The sequence below is a fragment of the Typopeltis vanoorti genome, chromosome 7 (assembly GCF_054136105.1).
Source record: "Typopeltis vanoorti isolate ZY-2024b chromosome 7, IOZ_Tvanoo_1.0, whole genome shotgun sequence".
NCBI classification, from domain to species: Eukaryota; Metazoa; Arthropoda; class Arachnida; order Uropygi; family Thelyphonidae; genus Typopeltis; species Typopeltis vanoorti.
In genome coordinates this window covers 118,796,285-118,818,575 of record NC_143555.1, presented here as the reverse complement: position 1 = coordinate 118,818,575, position 22,291 = coordinate 118,796,285, and the positions used below count along the sequence as shown (strand labels likewise).

At 38.5% G+C, this 22,291-nt stretch overlaps 1 protein-coding gene across 1 annotated transcript in view; it reads left to right on the top strand.

Moving 5' to 3' along the window:
• Window positions 1-22,291, top strand: part of Dhc36C (Dynein heavy chain at 36C) — a 1,350,914-nt gene that overhangs the window by 1,301,280 nt on the left and 27,343 nt on the right. Inside the window, 1 exon segment of the mRNA XM_090395101.1 lies at window positions 17,376-17,553. Within this exon segment, the coding sequence (XP_090251227.1) occupies window positions 17,376-17,553 (178 nt within the window).

The following is a 22,291-nucleotide window of genomic DNA, read 5'->3' as shown; positions in this document are numbered from 1 at the left end:
TCGGAGGTACTCACTATTGCATACAATGCTCATTCAACTGCATCTTAAACTGATTCAATGTGTCCACACACACACACACACACACACACACACACACACACACACACACACACACACACACACACACACACACACACAGACAATGCATTCCACTCACCAACCACCCTCCATGCAAAGAACCTACTTCTCACCCCCTTCTTCACATCCTCCTTATACAGTTTCCAGCAATGGCCTCTTGTTCTACTCCCCTCTCCCATTCTATGAAAAATCTCTTCCATGTCTACCTGATAATAACCCCTGACCAGCTTATATGTCTCGATCATATCCCCCCCTTCCTCCTATTCACAAGGCTCTTCAACTTACATTCTCTCAATCTGTTTTCATACTCCACATTCCAAAGACCACTGACTACTTGTGACTATTTGTGAATCTTCTCTGTACCCTTTCCAACATATCTTTGTCATCATGAAAACTTGGCGACCAAATCTGTGCACAATAATCCATATGAGGCCTGATCAAGGCCTTATACAATGGAATCATAACTTCTCTATTTCTGAATTTCAGGTCCTTGTCCACCATCACTCCTAGATCTCTCATCTCCTCTACTTCTGTTAAAGTTTCCCACCAAGTGTACTTTGCATCCCAATATTTGCTTACCAAATCTCAAAACCTTACACTTGGCAACATTGATCTGATAGTTCCACTTACTTGCCCATTCATGCAAACTATTAAAGTCCTCTTGTAAGGCATTAACATCAGCCTGACAGTGTATTGCTCTCCCCAGTTTTGCATCATCCACAAACAGCTGGATGCCACTAGTTAAACCCAACCCAATATCATTACAAATTGAACAACAATGGCCCCAAAACTGACCCCTGCAGCACACCACTAGTGACCTTTCTCTTTCGAGATACTTAACCCCATATACAACTTTCTGATACCTATTCGACAGCCAGTCACTGATCCAACACAGAAGTCTGTTATCCAATCCCATCTGTTTCAATTTATTTAAGAGCTTGTCATGTGGCAGCCTATCAAAAGTCTTTGCAAAATCCAAGTACACCACTGTATATGCATCTCCTCTGTCCAAGGTATTTGTCACCTTGTTATAGTACATAAGTAAGTTATTGAAACATGATCTCCCCTTAACAAACCCATGCTGATAACCACAGAGAATACTGCTGTTATCAACCCATTTCTGTATCCTACTTCTCACCAATCTTTCCAGGACCTTCACCACAACTCCAGATATACAGACGGCCTATAATTTGAAGCTACAGCCTTATCACCACCTTTATGCAGTGGAACAATTTTACCCTCCTTCTACTCTCCCTTGGAACTTGTGCTGTTGCAAAACTCTTATTAAACAATTCTACTGCCAATTCCCTGGAACATTCCCTTAAGATGCGTGGTAATATGACATCAAATCCTATCGCCTTATTAACATCAAGGTTATTTATTTCCTCAAATACCTCCTGCTCACTCACAATTAAGCTATCCTCTCTTATGTTTTCTACACTTCAGTTCTCTACACTTAGTTCCTCATGATTTCACCCTGATCAGGATGAAACACCCTTATAAAGTGATCAATGAATACCTCAACAATGTCTTCTGCAGAAGTTACCATTCTACCATTTTCATCCCTTAACTTCATCTTTCCATGATCATTCTTCATTCTACTTACTACATATCTAAAAACTCTCTCTAGGGTTTTTCTTAGCCTGATTTGCCAACATCTGCTCATACTCTACTTTTGTTTTCTTTACTAACTGAGTCACTCTCCTGGCTTGTTCTTTATATTCTTGATGTGACTGATTACCATTATTCATCTTGTTCTTCCTCCAAAGTACTTTCTTTTTCCAGATTTCTTGCTTAAGCTCCACATTCATCCATTTTACACTTACCATATTCAGCCCTTGGGATACATTCGTACATTGATGCTGTTATGTATTTTTTTCCAAGTTCCCATGCAGCATTTATTTCCTTACTGCTCAACTCCTCATTCCATGTTATAGCTCTATGTTGTCTCCTAAGCTTGTCATAATCACCAGCCTTATAATTCCACATATATTCTTTCCTCACAAAAGTCTGTATGACTAGCCACAACACAGGTAATTACTTCATGATCACTTTCACCAACCAGAGGAAAATGTGAAACCCTTTAACAATTACATCCTCTGATGAAATGATGAGATCTAGAAATCTTGATCCTCGCGTGCGTTTCTTTATGTGCTGCCTGAGATAGTTAGCTCTCAAGAACTCGAGAAATTCATTTTCCTTATTCCCAAATGCTAACTCTTCATTCCAATCTATACCACCATAATTAAAATCACCCATACTAATTACCCTTCCTTTGTTCACTAACCCAAGTTGTTTATATATTTCTTCATCACCACCTTCCATATTCCTAGGCCTATAGCAACATCCAACTAAATATGTCTTCCTCTCAACCACCACATTACACCACACTGCCTCATAACTATTGCCACTATTCCCTCTTTCATGTCTACCTTATGTGGACTTAGTTGTGGCTAGTCATATGAGAGGGAGTGCTGCTGATGATAGCAGGGGAATTCCCCTGCTATCATCAGCAGCAGCACTCCCTCTCATATGACTAGCCACAACACAGGTGATTACTTCATGATCACTTTCACCAACTAGAGGAAAATGTGAAACCCCCTCTAACAATTACATCCTCTGATGAAATGATGAGATCTAGAAATCTTGAGCCTCGCATGCCTTCCTTTACTTCCTCAAGTTTCTATCAACATTCTTCTTCTTGCCAACTAAGTCATTTTGTGCCCACAACTACCACTAATTTTATGTCTGGTATTTCCTTTTCTGCAACACATCAGTTATTTGCTTTATTGTTCCACCAAGAAAGCATGTTTTGTGCACTTTATTAGTAGTAGTCACACCTCTAATAAACAAGTAAACATACACTGATATACGACTTTCCTTTGATTCTTTCTTTCTTTATGACATTATCTTCCTCCTTCTCCTTATCATCAGTTAATCTCTCCTTTAGCTGTTTAATATCCTCTTCTAGATGTTTGATTTCGCTTTTCATTTTCATTAACTCCTGCCGAAGCTCTTCTACTACGGTCCCAACGTTTGCTCCCATTTCCAATCACTAATCTATCCAGAAAATTTTCACATATGTTCATGCTTTCCTCCTTCTCATTTACCCAAACAGTCTACAATTCTTTCACATTTTTCAGTGCATACAAGGCAAAGCCAGACTTTTATACCAAAGCCTTCTGTGCCAATGACATATGTTTCTTTATGGACACCATCTTTAGAAGCTGAAGTAGTACAACAAACAAGTAGCAAAACACAATATAAACAACAAAAAAATTCCAACAACAACACCACTGAAGGACACTTGTATCTAAGCTGAAAAGAATGCAGCATAATTAGTGATGAAAGCCATACTATAAACTAATTAAAAACCCTTTTTTTTTGCATGATGCCCATATCGCTATTGGCCATGGTGGCAGAAACTGCATGGAAAAGAATTAAGTACAAAATATAAAAATATTACAAGGAAGATAATTGTAATTTAGGTGGTTAGGTTAGGAGTTTTTTTTTTTTTTTTTGAAAATCAAATTGCCCAAAGGAAATGTAGCTTTATTCATAATGTCTGGTCAAATTTTTAATGAAAAAAGTGTAGATTTTTTTTTTAAATCAAATTACTCAAAGGGAATGTAGCTTTATTCATAATGTCTAGTCAATTTAATAAATTAATCAATATTTATCAGACTCTGTTTTAGTTATTATTTATAATGGCCAGGCATTATGAATAATGACCTATTAGTCACTTGGCCCCATAACATATACACTGTTGAATAAGATTATACACCTTTTGACTACTTTTACATTGCAAATATATGACTTTTGCACTATCTTGTTATCTTCCTGCATCTGGCTCCTACTGAAAGAGACTTGAATTAAGGTTGAAAATAATCTATAATACATAGTGATATGCATTAAATGGAAAGGGCTGCATATGTCACCAGTACAAGACTGGTAGTAGAATTGCTGGAGTAAAGATAAACTTTATTTTTTGTAATATTTAAAAAAAATTGTATGTGTTTCAAAATACTCATTAATGATACTGAAAATGAATGCTTCAAAATTATCAAGGCTTTTAATAAGTTTTGTAGAGAAATTTGTGTAATACAGTTACTGTTAACAAAAGCAAAATGGCAGTTATAACTAAAGTAACCAGACGTGTTATGCAAAAATTGAGTGTAGTGAACAGTGTGGATTTCTCTAAGATGCTTTGATGTTTGGGCGTGTGGTATGTATGCTTGAGTGAATGTCGCTGTCTTTATTAAGAGATTGAACAAGGGAAGTGAGAGGATGAGAATCTGTAGAAAGCCTGATATTCTAATTGACATTGATGATTTAAATGAAAGTTTTTTTTTGCACCATCAGTCAGGTTCAGTTCTGTTTCCCACAATCTCACCTGCTTTTTCAGTAATTACCATATTCATAATTACATTCTCTGCATCATATATTCTCACTCTCCCTTCTGCCTAATACCATGCTCAGACTTCTGCCTGTCAGTTGTATGGTGGATACCAATGGAAGGGTGCATAAAGAATAAAATGAAAGATAGTTGGGAAAAAGAAGTGACAAACAATTGAAGAGTAGCATAGCATCTACATTCTCTTATAAAGGGTATGGTGGATGAGAGGGTGCATGAGATCTGTTTCCCAGGATGGAGAATGAACAGGGTGATTGATGCTGTAGTTATGAGAAGTAAGCATACAAGGGAGTTAGTAGTATTAGTAGGGGCAAATGATTTGGTTGGGAATAAGGAGAATGTGAAGATGAATATCAGGAGGTTATTGAGGAGAGAAAGACAACATTGTGGTAGGAAGAGTAGTTAGTGGGTTGCCAAGGTATGATAATGATGAGTTGAGGCAGAGACAAAGATAACAAAGTGTTACTGGAAATGTGTGAAGAGAAAGGTGTGTAATTTATGAATCCGTGGGATAAGTTGGAGGAATGATGGACTGCATTTGAATGGTTTTGACATGAGTCATCTGGAAGGAAGTGTGATGGATGATGTAAACAAGATATCAGTGAAAGTCAGAGGTATAGTAAATGAGTGGGAAAGTGGATCAGATGAGATCAAAATGATTGTGAATGGAGATTGAGAGTAATGTGAGAGACAAGAATGTGAAAACAGGAATGCAAGTTTGAGAGAAAAATGGATATAAGGTGTAAGGGGAGAAAATTTTTAAAGCAATAGTGAATGCATGTATGGGAATGGTCAGCATAGGAATGGGATTGCCCTGAGATGCTAGGGGAGTAGTTGAGTGTGGAGAGATATGGGACAAAGAGTAAATGTGAGCAGACAGAAGCAGGTGAGAAGTGACAAATGAATAGTGGAATCTGCAGGCCTAATTATAGCCCAAGAAATTAATTGCTATGCTTATAAATTCCAGGAGAATCAGAAATAAGATAGATGAAACTGTTGAATTAAATGAATTTATTTGCCCACAAATAGTTGGAATAAGTGAAAATTGGTTAGATAAGAACAACATCCTGATGGGAATAAAAATCAAAGGATATGATTGGTTTTTTATTTTTTTATTTTTAGGATAGGAAGGGCAAGAAGGGAGAAGGAGCGTTGCTGATGATAGCAGGGGAATTTTGTCTGCATAAAATTGAGATATCATTATTATTATTATTATTATTACCGGCAACTCCAGGGAGTCATTAGACTCATCGAGTGAGGCCCCAAATCATATTCATCACAACTATTTGACATTCATACAGTATCTATCATACCTCGCCTTAAACTCATTCACTGTCACAGCATCCACCACAGACTCAGGGAGCGCATTCCACTCATTCACTACTCTAAAAGTAAAGAACCCAGCTCTAACACCTTTACTAACCACACTTTTGCCCAGTTTCCATGGATGTCCCCTAGTCCTCCCACAACCAGCCCTGTTCTCAAAAATATCTTCTGAATTAATTTTATAGAAACCCTTCAGTAATTTGAATGTCTCAATCATATCTCCCCTCCTCCACCTATCAACCAATTTTTGCAACCCACAAATCCTCAACCTGTTCTCATACGGTTCATTCCACAGACCTGCTATCATCTTGGTCACTCACCTCTGGATCCTCTCCACCTCCTCCCCATCAAAAAGAAACCTAGGTGACCAAATCTGAGCACAGTAGTCTAGATGGGGTCTTATCAAGGCTCGATACAGAGGAACAATAACCTGCTTGTCTCTGCCTGTCAACGTATTCTTCAGCAACCAAGTGATTTGATGAGCTGTTTTGGTCACTTTTGCAATGTGTCCCCTAAATTTCAATTCCTTATCTACCAACACTCCTAAATCTCGTGCCTCATCAATTTCCTGGAGCACGGTTCCACCAATGCAGTAAACTTCCGCTAATCTTTTCACCCCAAAATGCATAACCTTACATTTTGCCACATTAAACTGACATCCATTCTCCTTAGCCCAGACCTCCAATCTATCCAAATCATCCTGCAAAATTTTGACGTCATCTGCATTCACTATTGCCCTACCCAACTTCGCATCATCCGCAAACAAATGAACTGTTCCTCTCAGATCATTTCCTATAACATTTATGAACAAATTAAACAGCAGTGGTCCAAGAACAGATCCTTGTGGCACACCACTAGTCACAGGCCGTCTTGTGGACTCTACTCCCGAGTAAACCACTCTCTGATATCTCTCCGTCAACCACCCTCCTATCCATCTCACCAACCCTATGTCCATTCCCATATGCTACAATTTACTGATTAGAATTCCATGTGGAATCCTGTCAAAGGCCTTGGCAAGGTCCAGTAGAATCACCGTAAACCCATTACCCTTATCCAGTTCAGCCGTCACTGTGTTATAATACGTGAGCAAGTTACTGAGGCATGACCTACCCTTCACAAAACCATGCTGTCCCCGATACAGTATCCCATTTTCTTCTATCCAATCTTGTATTTTTCTCTTGACTATTTTCTCTAAGACCTTGACAATGATTCCTGATATGCTAATCGGTCGGTAATTCACAACAGCTGTCCTGAAACCACCTTTATGCAGTGGAACTATTTTCCCCTCTTTCCACCCGCTCGGGACTAACCCAGACCCGAGACTCAAATTAAACAAAATGGTCAAGGGTACTGACAATTCTTTAGCTGCTTCTCGTACAACACGAGCTGGTATACCATCCAATCCCACAGATGTATTGACATTGAGGTTATGCAATAGACTATTCACCTCCACTTCATTAACCTCAATTCCCATATAATCTACTGGTTTATTCGTTTCTGCAATGTCACCACCTGGATGATATACTTTTGCAAAGTGCTCACTCAGTAACTCAACTATCTCAAATGATTCAGTTACCTCCCTACCATCGGCATTCTTTAAAATCAATCTGCCATGTACATTTTTCCTTTTACTTGCTACATATCTAAAAAACTGTTTAGGATTCTCTTTAGCCTGCATGGCCAATGTTCTTTCGTAATCCTTTTTTGCTTTTCTTACCACACTCGTCACCCTTCTGGCCTGCGCTTTATACCGTTCATGTGCCTGCCGGTCACCCTTCTCCTTAAATTCCCTCCATAGTTGTTTCTTTTTTTGCAACTCAAGCTTAATGGTGTTATTCATTCATTTAACCCCTACTTGATTTATTATTCGGACTCTAGGTATACAGTCAGCCATTGCTTCATGCAAGCACTTCTTAACTACCTCCCATGCACTATCAACTTCTAGTCCTTGCAGTTGTACATGCCATGGCACTGAACCAATCAAACTCCTAAGCTTGTCATACTTTCCAGCCTGATAATTCCACATGTACCCTGTCTTAATTGAAAATTCTACACCTTTAGCCACCTCCCAAGTTAAGACCCTATGATCACTCTCACCGATTGGTGGCAATGTGGTCATATTTGTTACAGCCAAATCCTCAGATGTAATTACTAGGTCAAGCACTCTCTGACCCCTAGTATTTTCCATTACATGCTGTCGCAGATAGTTATCCCTTAATAACCGCATAAAATCCAGTTCCTTCCTCCCGTGTGTCCTCTCCTCACTCCAATCAATGCGACCATAGTTGAAATCTCCCATAATAATCACCCTCCTTCCACCCATTTCTTCTATTTGCTTGTGCATACTGTCACCACCATCTTTTCCATCACCTGGTCTATAGCAGCACCCAATTGTATATTTAGTTCTGCTAGCCACAATCTCACACCAAATGGCCTCAAATGTGCTCTTTTCTCTATCCTGCAATTCAACTTCTATTCTCCTTGGCTGGAGTTCATCAGCTATCATCAACAATACTCCTCCCCCATTTTATTCTCTCTGTCATTCCTGAACACACTATACCCATCACATTCAATCCCACTAGTTATATCATCTACAGTCAGCCATGTTTCACTAATACCTATAATCTGTGGTCTGGAAGTGCCAACCATGGCCAAAAACTCTTCCTTCTTGTTCTTAATACTCCTAGTATTAGTGTACATGAATTTAAGACCCCCATTAGCCCCCACCCTACCTTGATGCCTTATATTAACTATCCCACTCAGATTTGTTGTCCTTATTTGCTCTGGCATATTATATTCATTCTTACATTCAACTGCCTCCATAAGGACTGTATCTCTACCCCCCCCCTAACAAATCTAGTTTCCCTGAATTTGCACATCCACTACATTCAGCAACACTTTCTCAAGTCTTCTTACACCGTAACCATTCAAATGCAAGCCATCCATCTTATATAGATCCTTTCGCCCATCAAACTCACTCCACACATCCACAAATTCCACATAACCCACGCATAAAGTTATTTGCAATTATAGCCCTCCTTTTAAACATTTCACTGTCATACCGTGGCAAAAGACTAATCATTCTAACTCTCTCACTCTTTTCTTTTGCTAACTCAAACAATTCATTCAGGTCTTCTATCATTTCCATTTTATCTCCTTTCAAATCATTCGTACCTGCCACAACAATCATTTCTTTCACCCTTTCCTTTTGCTCTCTAATAGACGCAGTTACGTCCTTTATGGTCGCACCAGGTTGGTACGATTTTGTCAAATCCTCTACTAACACACCTCGTACTAACGAGTCTCCATACAGCACTCTATCCTTCATTTTGTTCATGTTCACATTCATACGTCTATTTTTCCTGTCATGCCTTTTATTATTGGTTGGTTCATTCAGTCTACTTTTGTTCATGCACTCTAGCTGCTGTTTTGCTCTTTCTATCGCACTATTCAACAACGCAATCTCACTCAATGCATCTATCTCATCTTTTTTGTTCTCTGAGAAACCATTTATACTATCATTCACACTTTCTACATTCACACTCTCACAATTTTCATGTATAACCTTGCCGTTTCTTGTCATATCCCTATTTCCTTCATTCTGAAGGTTGACAAAAATATCACACTCACGATCCGAAATACACTTCAATTCCGCATTCTCCCTACATTTTCTACACACATTCAATCCTTTATTATCATCTAACCACACTCCGACCACACTCCGCAAAGCGTACATTTCACAGCTAGTACACTGACTCATTTCTTTTATGCTACCGTTCTTTGATAGCGATGGCGAACCTTCATTACTGGCCGCCATTTTCCTTCTCACAGGTGCCATATTTATCTGTAACGTGTTTTGTCAAATTATACGTTATAACACCAAAAATAGACGCACTAAAATACGCAAGGCAAACAAAACAAAACAAAACTACGCAATATTAAGTAATTTGTATAGATAACTGAAAATGATACTTATCTTATCTGGAGCTTGCATGAACACTACACATTATGAATTCATCTAGCGGCGACTTCCCGACATAGATTATGTTATAAAACACTTTAGTACACTAACCACGCTAATAAAGCTCCAATAATATGCCAAAATTAAACACTTAAGTCCATTAAATTGAATCCAAAACACCAATAAATCAACAAAAACACAAATCTCTCAGGAGCTCTCCGATAGCACGTCCGTTCACCAGCTAGCCTCGACACCCGAATATCATGGGATAATAATGACTAGATAGAGTTTTCTTGTCTGAATAAGGCAGGAGTGGATGAATGAAGAGATTAAGCATGAAATCTAGAGGAACAAAACACTTTGGAGGCTACACAAGTGAATGTTGGTAATAATCAGTTGCATGAAGAGTACAAAGAGAAGGCTAGGAAAGTGACTCAGTTGGTAATGACAGTAAAAGTGCAGTATGTGCAGAAGTTAGCCAATCAAGCCAAGAAAAGCCAGTAGAAGAAAGAATTACTATGGAAGGATGGTAAGTTGATGACAGTGGTAGATTGGTAATTGATGCATAGGATATAGTTGAAGTATTCAATGAGCAGTTTATCAGTGTATTTCATCCCTGTGAAGGAAGCATCATGAGAAGCTGGAGTGTAAAAGGTATGGTGGTGGAGGAGGGGGTTGATGATGAGTGAATGGAGGTATATGAGGAATTATGTAAACTTCATGTTAAGAAGACAATAGGACTTGACAATGTAAATTGTACATGTTTTTGGTCATAAAGTGTTACAAAATAAAGACTTATTGTTACATAGACCATATATTTATAACGTAGTAAAGGTTTTACAAATTTCCTACCGGTTTCGCTAGTAACTGACTAGCTTTCTCAAGGCTTGCATAGTACAAAAAAAGGTAAATTCAAAAAAGGTTTAAAAAATACAAAGAACCATTAGTACCTATTAGGTAGCTAGGGTGACACGTTCGCGTGACATAACTACTCAGCATCATGAACACGCGTTACATGCAAACGCGTAATATGATTATTTGCGTACTGTAGCTCTGTTGAACTGAGGGAGTTTATTAGATTTTTCCAGGTTCAGAATGGCCCCTTGATTTCTGTTTAGGTTACTTCCCATACATAGTACAACTGCCGCTTCTTTAAATACTCGATGTCTGTAATCCTCGTCTACGTAGGGCATGGAGCTGTTATTCCAGTCTATAGTGTGGTTCGAAGTTGAAAAGTGATGTGCCAATCCTGAGGTGATCGTTCTGTTGTGATTAACATCGCCTACATGTTCTTTGTGTCTTATTTCCAGGCTTCTCGAAGTCTGTCCAATGTAGGAAAGACCGCACGTGCATGGAATATTATACACACCTGGATATTTATAAAATGGCACACTGTCTTTAGGAGATCTTAGGACCTGTCTTATGCTATTTGTTGGTTTAAATACAACCCTGATGTTATGTGTCTTTAACAATCTTGCAATTTTTGTGGAAGTTGAACCTATTGATAGTAAGAATCTAGAGCAGGTAGAAAACTTCACCTACCTCGGAGGAGTAATTGAGTACAACGGTGAAATTACAAAAGATATAAACAAACAAATCAGTCAAGCATCCCAAACTTTTCGATGACTTAATAAAATATTATTATTATTATTATCCCAAGCCCACATGGAGTCAAAGACTCATCTGGGAGGTCCTTTTATCACACAGCTCATCATACCGTGCCTCGAACACATTCAAACTCCTTGCACACACCACACTCTCAGGCAAGGCATTCTAATCATTTACAACTCTGCACGATAATACTCACACCCTCTTTATACAGTTTCCAGGGATGACCTCTGGTTCTCCCCCGATCTCCCACTATTTTCTGTAGAACTTCTCCAGCATTGATCCTATAACAACCCCTTACCAACTTGTAGGTCTCCGTCATATCTCCCTCCTCTTGCTCCTACTCACCAGACTCTGCAAATTACATCTTCTCAATCTTTCCTCATACTCGACATTCCAGAGGTCAGAAACTACCTTAGTCAGTTGCCATTGGACCCTTTCAAACATCTCTTCATACTTCTGAAAACCAGGTGACCAAATCTGGGCACAATAGTCCATGTCCCCAGATTTGGTCCATGTCCACAATAGCCTAATCAAAGCCTTATACAACGGAACAAGAATCTCCCTACTTCTACACGTTAGTGTCCTCCGCATCATTCCCAGAAGCCTTTGTGTTGTCTTCACAGTTTTGGCTATGTGTCCCCTAAATTTCAGATCCTTATCGATTATCACCCCCAGATCTCTTATTTCTTCCACCTCCAATAATATATCCTCACCAAGCATAAATTCTGCATCCCATCTTTGTTTTCCAAATTTTAAAATCTTACATTTTGCAACATTGAACTCGCATCTCCATTTCCATGCCCAATCACTCAATTTATTCAAGCCTTCTTTTAAGGCCACAACATCTTCACTACTCTTCAAGGTTCGTCCCAACTTTGCATCATCTGCAAACAACTGAATATCTCTATCTCCATCCAAATCTTCACCTATATCATTAATATACAAGTTATACAGTATTGCCCCAAAACAGAACCCCGAGACACTCCACTAGTGACTTTCTTTTTGCTGGATATCGCTCCTGCATACACAACTTGTTGATACATATCAGATAGCCAGTCTCCAATCCAATGCACTAATCTAATATTCAACTCCATCTGCTCTAGTTTGACTATCAATTTATTATGAGGTACTATATCAAAAGCGTTTGCAAAATCCAAGTATATTACTGTGTATCCATTTCCTCTGCCCAAGGAAGCAGTCACTTTATTGTAATAAGTAAGTAGATTACTAAAACATGACCTCTCTTTAGCAAATCCATGCTGTCCATCAAAGATAATACCATTGTTGTCAACCCAACTCTGGATCCTAGTTCTCACAAGCATCTCCAACAACTTAACCACAACACCTGACACACAGATAGGCCTATAGTTTGATGCTTGAGTTTGATCACCTCCTTTATGAAGTGGCACAATCTTGCCCTCCTTCCACTCCTTAGGGAATTGACTGAGTGCAAGACTCGTATTAAAAAAATATGTAAAGACAGGTGTCAACTCCCTGGCACATTCCTTCAGAATACGTGGTGATATATTATCAAGTCCCACAGCCTTATTAACATCTAGTTTATGCAACTTTCCATACACCTCTTACTCACTTACAGCCAGTCTCTTCTCCCCATCATCAACTGCTCTCAATCTCTCCATGAAGTCACATTCACAAGATTGAAAGACCTTTATGAATTGCTCATTAAGTATCTCCACCACACGTCTTTATACCATTTTCTCCTATGAATGTCATCCTTCCATAATCATTCTTTCTTTTGCTGGCTACATATCGAAAGAACTTAGGATTCTTTTTGGCTTTATTAGCTAACTGCTGTTCATACCTCTCTTTATGTACCCTCACCAACCAAGTCACCCTCCTTGCCTGGTCTTTGTAGACCTCATGGAATTGGTTATTTCCACTTCTCTTATGCTGCCTTCATAATGCCCTCTTTCTCTGTATCGCATGCTTAATCTCTTTATTCATCCATCTCACACCTACTTTATTTAACCTTCTCACCCTTGGAATACACTTAGACATTGCATTTACTAGATAATTTTTTAAAATCCTCCAAGCTGCATTGATCTCCTTTCCGGCTAACTCTTCATTCCATGCTACACCCACAAGCTGTCTCCTGAGCTCTTCATAATCACCCCCCCCCCCTTGTAGTTCCACATATACCATTTTCTCACAGAGGTCATCACACTGCTGGCAACCACCCAGGTAATCACCTCATGGTCACTCTCACCAGTTGGTGGATGATTTGACACCTCATTTATAATTACATCCTCTGATGAGATGACCAAATTCAAGACCCTCAATTCTTGCATGCCCTGTGTTACATACTGTCTGAGGTAGTTATCCCTCAAAAACTCATTTTCTTTACTTCCAGTTGCTATCTCATCATTCCAGTCTATATTGCCAAAATTAAAATCACCCATAATTATCACCCTTTTCTTATTTGCTTGACTAATTTGATTATACATTTCATTATCACCACCATTCACATTACTTGGTCTATAACAACATCCAACCAAGTATTTTATTCCATTCACCTCTATCTCACACCATACTGCCTGAAAACCACTGGCACTATTTCCCTCTTGCATCTCTACTTTGTATGGACACAACTCTTTCTCTATCATCAATAGCACACCCCCTCCCTTTTTATCCCTTCTATCCTCACGAAACACATCATACCCTTCAATCTCTATTCCTGTCAACATGTCATTCTCTTCCAACCATGTGTCACTTAAACGTGTGGACAGACTTATGTGTTCATCGAACATATTGTTTATTTTTTAACGGTATATATTAGAACACAGAAACTAAGTAAATAATTAATTTATTAACTTATTGCTGATATTTTGCTGGTGTTATAACCAGCATCTTCAGAGCACAAAAACACAGTTTGTCACAATACGCGACAACATGGTGTAATCAATGGACTAGTTAAACAAAATTGTAGCAAACAAAATTTGTTTAACTAGTCTGTTGATTATTACACCTTGTTATAGTCTCGCGTATTGTGACAAACTGTGTTTTTGTGCTCTGAAGATGCTGGTTATAACACCAGCAAAATATCAGCAATAAGTTAATAAATTAATTATTTACTTAGTTTCTGTGTTCTAATATATACCGTTAAAAAATAAACAACATGTCTCACTTATTCCGACAATCTTTGGGTGAACAGACACAATTAATGAAACCATTTCATCTGCCTTGTTTCTTATACTTCTAGCATTTGTATACAAACAACAGCTAGTTCCACTGATACCACTCACTTGATGTGATCCCGCCATGCTCGACTGGGGCCATTTCCCTTTCTGCTTATTCATTTTAAACCCCTTTTCAATTTCAACTGTTTCCTCTTGATCCTAGGTCATCCCATTTCTTTCTTGTCTACACATGCTCTCTCACCTCCTCTCGGAGCATCCACCTATCTCACACTGTGTACCTCTGTCCATCCTGAGCCTCCCCATTTCCCTGCTCCTCTGCACACCCATTCTCTCATTTTCTATACTCATTCTACTCATTTCTTCATTCATAACCATATCCTCAATCTCTCCTCTCTTACTCTCCTGCTCTTCCACATCACTTCCCGCTTGATCTGATTCATTCTCTCTCACTCTACTCACTTTTCTGCCTTCCAGCAGCAGTCTCTCCGAGTGACTCACACCATAACCACTGAAATACAGTCCATAGCTCCAATACAGTTCACTTCTTCCTTGAAACGCCATACAACTCCCATCTCCTCACACATTTCAGCCAGCATATCATTCATAATCCTTGCTCTCTGCCTCATTTCACCACATTCATACCTAGACAACACACTAAATACCCTTCCTGTCATACTATTTTCTTTTATTCTTCCAAGCAGCCTCCTGATATCCATTCTGACACACTCTTTGTCCTCTCTCAAATCATTTGTACCAATTAATACTATTAACTCTTTTGCTTGCTCCTGCCTCATATCCAATGCCTCAATCACTCTACTCATTTTATCGCCTGGAAAACATACCTTGTGCATTGTATCCTCTAGCAAACCTTTAATAATGGAGTCACCATACAACGCTACTCACTCATCTTTCGTTAACTCTTTCATGCCATCATGATTTATTTTAATAGTTTTGACCTGAATTCTCTTAATTTCATTCCTCATCCAATCCAATTCAACTTCCGAATCTCGTGACACATTCTCTCTATCATTCAATCTTTCTAACTTTCTAACTCTCGACCCCCTCTTCTCACTTTCACTCTCATTCATCCTTCTGTGCCTCCGTACTTTCGGTCCAACATGCATCCAACTTTCGCTATCATTCATTCTTTCGATTTTTTCCACTTTCGATTCCTACATCACTATTTCCAGTTTCTTTCATTCTCTCAATTTCGTTTCCTTCCTCCACTCTCGCCTCACTTTCATCCTTTTTAACATCTGTTACGGTTTTTAAATCACTCGTTTTCTTTTTTATTGATTTTTTAACATTCTTTCACACCATCCTTCTCTTTCGAAGCATGCACTTGTTTTCCCCGCGACATTCTCGCTACTAACATTTTCTGTCATCAATTTCGTATTTGCATTCATCAATTCCTCTCTCAGGTCACACACACCCTCCTTCCATCTGCCCTAAACATCCACAAATCATTTATGTAATCGAAAGAATACATGTAACACACCTCACACTTAATAAAATGACTGAAGTCTAAATTAAATTTATGGAATGACAACGCCGCCACCATGTTATCTTTGCCGGTTACTACTTTAAGGTCTAATAATAATGAATTCGTAATTAAGTTTAGGCAAATGAAAATTCCCCACACTAATAAAACTGGTAGTGCACAACTTTTACAGCAGCTCTTACTCAAACAAATACTCATATATACTTAATTATTCCAAGAATACTTATCTCAATCTGGAGCTCTTCTTACACATGTCCGCCACACTTGACTCATGAGCACCCTCGACTTGATATGGAAGTCAAGAGACATCAAACAAATAACAAAAGTAAGAATCTATGAGACAATAGTCCTCCAAATACTCCTCTATGGAAGTAAATGCTGGAATCTGAAAATAGCTGAAGAGAAAAAATTATTAACTACTGAAATGGGTTGGCTAAGAAGATTACTTGGAGTATTTCTGCTGGATAGACTAAGAAACAAAGACAAATAAACGACTAAAACAAGAAATGACAATAATAGACAAAATCTGAGAAAGAAAACCGTGATGGTTTTGGCATGTGACCAGAATGGGAACAGAAAGATTATCAACTAAAGCCCTGTAATACAACGATGGAAGGTAAAAGATTCAAAGGGCGGCCCACAATTAGATGGATAGACAAAATAAAAGAGGACCTAAAAACCAAATCACAACAAGCAACACCAAACTGGACAGAATTGTTTGGACTCTCCAGGGACAGACAAAAGTGGAAAGAATTTATTCGTCCTCATCATCATCCACATAGATGATGGAAGAGAGAAGAAGAAGAATTACACATTTAAAAAATCCGTATATAAATATAAATAACCCATTTCATGGATTATACCTAGGCATACCATTTGTAAAATAAATTAGATGTTATTATCATGAATTTTTGATGTCATGTCTTACAGTTAATAATAGTAACTGATCTCAATACGTCTCTTCATTTAAAATTATATCTCAGTTCTTAATCATAGAATAATGAGAAAACTAAGCTATTGTTGTGCTTTTTGGTTTCTCTTCAGATGCAATTTTTTGAAAAAATTACTATTCAACACAGAAAGTTCAGTTTTGTTCCAAGTTCTCTCTCACTCTCACACACACACACACACACACACACACAGTTAACTTCTATTTTATTGAGTGATTGTTTAGGTCTTACACTTAAAGTTATTAAATGTATATAATTAGTGCCATAGAATCATTCTTTAATTAACTAATTAAAATTAATTTGGTTTAAATAAAAGCATTCTGTTAAATAATTTAAACTATCAAAATTTATTTATCATAACTGTATTTCATTTCAGAAATGGTATGATAATGGGCCACCAACAGTGTTCTGGTTGTCAGGATTTTTCTTTACCCAAGCATTTTTAACAGGTGCTCAACAAAATTATGCAAGGAAATATACTATTCCTGTTGATCTTTTGGTCTTTGATTATGATTACATAGAAGATAAAGAGTATAAAATGCCGCCAGAAAATGGTATGACTTTTTTTTTTGTTATTTCATTCATATTTAATAATGATAAGTTAAAGTGAAATTTATGCATAAGGATATATTTCTCTACCTGATTCTGATTCTCTGCATAGTCACTGAAGGACATAGTCATGCATCACGTCACTCATATTTAAATCTTATTTTAAGATTAGTTAGACTTAAATATTATAAGAAAATAATGATAAACCTAAGATTTATGACATAGTTAATTCAGTTTCTGCTATACATTTAACCATCATAAGTCACAAGTGTCTTTCAGTGGTGTTGCTTTTGGAGTTTGGAGTTTAGTTGTTGTGTATATTGTGTATATTTTTGGTTTATTCTTACCGAAAGAGTGAGGTCAGAGTTGGAGGCGTTCTACGGTGGAAGAGTAGAAAAAGATACATTCTCATTATTTAGTATAGTTGTAGTATAGTATAGTTTATATTTATAGTATCGCATAAGTATAGCTTATAGTAGACAGTAGTAGTAGTTCCTAGTACTCAGCACTATTTGAATGATGGCAGCAGCCACAGCTCGAATTACAAATAGTGTTACCAAGTCCTTCCCCATTGAAGGACTACATTTTGCATAGCATACTACAGGATTTTGTGGTATATATGCATCCCAGCAGTTGGGTATGTGGCAGGTGAAATATGGAGGGTTACGCATATGTGGAATTAGAGATTACCATAACCAACCTCAGCAGTGTTGCATCAGAGTGAGAGAATATCAACCTACAGAGAGAGAGAGAGATGAGTGGTGTGATAGAGGGTGAGAATAATGAGTGAAATGTAAATGAAAAAATAAGAGTGGGGGGGTGGAAAGTTTGAATAATTGTGAAGTTTTCAGAGATGGTCTTAATTGGAGGATGAATGGTGAGCAAGACTGGGTAGCTTGCAGAGAGAGATAGATGAACTGAAAGAGGAGATGGAATGTCTTGGGAATGAGTTGAGAAGTGTGAAAGATGAGATAAAGCGAATGGAAGAGATGAATGCAAGGCAAATCAGAGTAGAAGTGAGAGAAAGTTATGGGAATGGTAGAAAAAGAGAGAATAAATACAGCAGAAGACAGGGAATGAGAGAGAGTTATGGGAATAATAGAAGAGGAGAGAATAGAAACAGTAGGAGAGAGGGAATGAGGAGAATGTGAGGGAGTGCTGGAACCAGGGATAGAGAGAGCGAGATGCCAGGATGGCAGGTAAGTAGGAGAACACAGAGAGAAAGTGTTAGAGGAGAGAGAGTGAGGGATGCAGGTGAGCGATCAAGGAAAAGAGTGGTAAGAGGTGTGTATGGAGACTTGATGATCAGTGATGTGCAAGATAGGATGCCAGAGGAGTGTTTGCCTGGAGAAACAATAGAGAGTGTGGCTATGGCAATTAAGCAGGGTGAAAGGGTGGATAAGATGATTGTAATGGTAGGCACAAATGACTTCGGAGGCAGTGTAAATCAGGTGGCAAGAGATCTGAGATTCATGCTTAAGGTTGTACAGAAGAAAACTCAGACAAAGAAGATTGTGTGTGTGTGTGTGTGTGTGTGTGTGTGTGTGTGTGTGTGTGTGTGTGTGTGTGTGTGTGTGTGTGTGTGTGTGTGTGTGTGTTGCCCAGGTATGATAATGATAAGCTGAGTAGAAGTGCATTAATAATGAATAGCATGATAGTCAGAATGTCTCAGAAAAGAGACTTGGAATATCTGAATACTTGGAGGGCATTTGAGGACAAAAAGGAACTGTATGCAAGAGCCAGCTTGCATTTGAATAAGGAAAGATGTAGGCATCTGGAGAGATTGCTGTTCTCTGAACGAGTCGGTGTGTCAATGCAGAGAAACTAGAATTACCAGGGTGAATGGTAGCAGGGGGTGGCCTCTTGTGGGAATAGGTACTGGGAAGAAGGGGGAATACATCAGGTAATGCTGAGTCCAGTGGAATCAGGAAGGGATAATGATAGGAATAGAAGCAGTGGCATTTTTATGCTTTATACTAATGCCTGTCAAAATTTATGACAGGCATTAGTATAAATTTATTCTGGAGTATCCAGAATAAAGGAGATGAATTGGTGGTGCTAATAGCATCAGCCTGTCCAAAGATTATTGTGATCTCTGAGACCTGGTTGACAGAAGATGATATAATAATAGGATAGAAGTAGCAGAGTACGCATTTTTTGAAAGGATAGGAAGGGAAAACGCAGTGGTGGAGAACTGCTTATGATAAGTGATGACATGTCCTCTCGGAAGGCTTTAAAAGCATATGGTGGGAAGTAGAGGTGGGCAAGATAGGATATTTAGTGGGGTATTTGCTACAAGCCAAGGAGCACAGAGAGTGAGGAGCAGGAAATGTTTAACCAGTTGAGCTTGGCAAGTACAAGAAGAATGATTGTTATGAGAGATTTTACTATGGCAGTATAAATTGTGAAGTGGAAAATGCATGTAGTAATAAGGGAATGGAATTTCTAGAATTCTTGAGGGACAAATGTCTAGGGCAACATGTAATAGAAGGAACACGAGGTTCAAGAGTTTTGGATTTGGTCATAGCATCAGAAGAACTGATTATTATTATTATTATTATTATGGGCAACTCCAGGGAGTCCTTAGACTCATCGAGGGAGGCCCCAAATCATGTTCATCACAACTATTCGACATTCACACAGTATCTATCATACCTCACCTTAAACTCATTCACTGTCACAACATCCACCACAGACTCTGGCAGCCCATTTCACTCATTCACCACTCTAAAAGTAAAGAACCCAGCTCTAACGCTCTTACTAACCACACTTTTGCCCAGCTTCCATGGATGTCCCCTAGTCCTCCCACAACCAGCCCTGTTCTCAAAAATATCTTCTGAATTAATTTTATAGAAACCCTTCAGTAATTTGAATGTCTCAATCATATCTCCCCTCCTCCGCCTATCAACCAATTTTTGCAACCCACAAATCCTCAACCTGTTCTCATAAGGTTCATTCCACAGACCAGCTATCATCTTGGTCACTCGCCTCTGGATCCTCTCACCTCCTCCCCATCAAGAAGAAACCTAGGTGACCAAATCTGGACACAGTAGTTGAGATGGGATCTTATCAAGGCTCGATACAGAGGAACAATAACATGCTTTTCTCTGCTTGTCAACGTATTCTTCAGCAACCAAGTGATTTGATGAGCTGATTTGGCCACTTTTGCAATGTGCCTCCTAAACTTCAACTCTTTATCCACTAGCACTCCTAAATCTCGTGCCTCATCAATTTCCTGGAGTACAGTTCCACCAATGGAGTAAACTGCTGCTTATCTTTTCACCCCAAAATGTATAACCTTACATTTTGCCACATTAAATTGACATCCATTTTCCTTAGTCAAGACCTCCAATCTATCCAAATCATCCTGCAAAATTTTGACATCATCTGCATTCACGCAAACAAATGAACTGTTCCTCTCAGATCCTTTCCTATATCATTAATGAACAAATTAAACAGCAGGGTCCAAGAACAGATCCTTGTGGCACACCACTAGTCACAGGCTGTCTTGTGGACTCTACTCCTGAATAAACCACTCTCTGATATCTCTCCATCAACCACCCTCCTATCCATCTCACCAACCTTATATCCATCCCCATATGCTGCATTTTACTGATTAGAATTCCATGTGGTATCCTGTCAAAGGCCTTATCAAGGTCCAGTAGAATCACTGTAAACCCATTACCCTTATCCAGTTCAGCCGTCACTGTGTTATAATACATGAGCAAGTTACTGAGGCATGACCTACCTTCACAAAACCATGCTATCCCCGATACAGTATCTCATTTTCATCTATCCAATCTTGTATTTTCCTCTTGACTATTTTCTCCAAGACCTTGATAATGATTCCTGTTACCATAACGATTATGCTGATTGGCTGGTAATTTTCAACAGCAGCCTTGGAACCACCTTTATGCAGTGGAACTATTTTCCCCCCTCTTTCCACCCCCTTGGGACTGACCCAGACCCGAGGCTCAAATTAAACAAAATGGTCAAGGGCACTGACAATTCTTTAGCCGCTTTACGTATGACATGAGCTGGTGATTATAATTGAGATGACATCTCTTCCCCTAGTTGGAGAGTGTGGTTTGACTTGGAAGATAAATAGACATGCAGGAGTTTCAAAGAGAAGGTGTAAAAACAGTCATAATTTAAAATTATGAATGTTTTTACAAATTGTTTGTGTTAGTACATTAGTTTTGGTTTCATTATACTTATTATCAGCACTTGTGATGTGTGCCTGTTATTGATGTTATTTTGTCAAAATGAAATCTGAAGCATTTAAAAAAAAAATTATATACTTACTGGATTTGGATAGTTGTGTTACTTTCAGAAATTTTATTGTGGTTTAAAATTATGAAGTGCTGTGTTTTGTAAAGGCATTCTTGTAATGCTAATGGAGACAATATGTCAGCCATTATACCTAACTTCTTGCTTGCCACTTTCATGGAGTGCACATGCTCACCAAGGAGTTTTGATGGTTGACAGCTGGCAGAGAGAGCGTTCAGTATCAAGGTAACTGAAACAACAAGAGAGCATTTGGTATCAGAGAACAGGAAAAAAACAAAAGAGAGCTAATGGAAGTTTAAGAACGCAGACAGAGGAAATTTGTTTTTACAAAGTTTATTTAGTTGTATGTATGTGACAGTGAGAGGAATATTAATAGAAGATTCCGAAAAAGGAATCATAGAACTGTGAGCCTTTAAAGTGGAAGAGTTAAGACTGTAAATAAGCCAGCAAAGG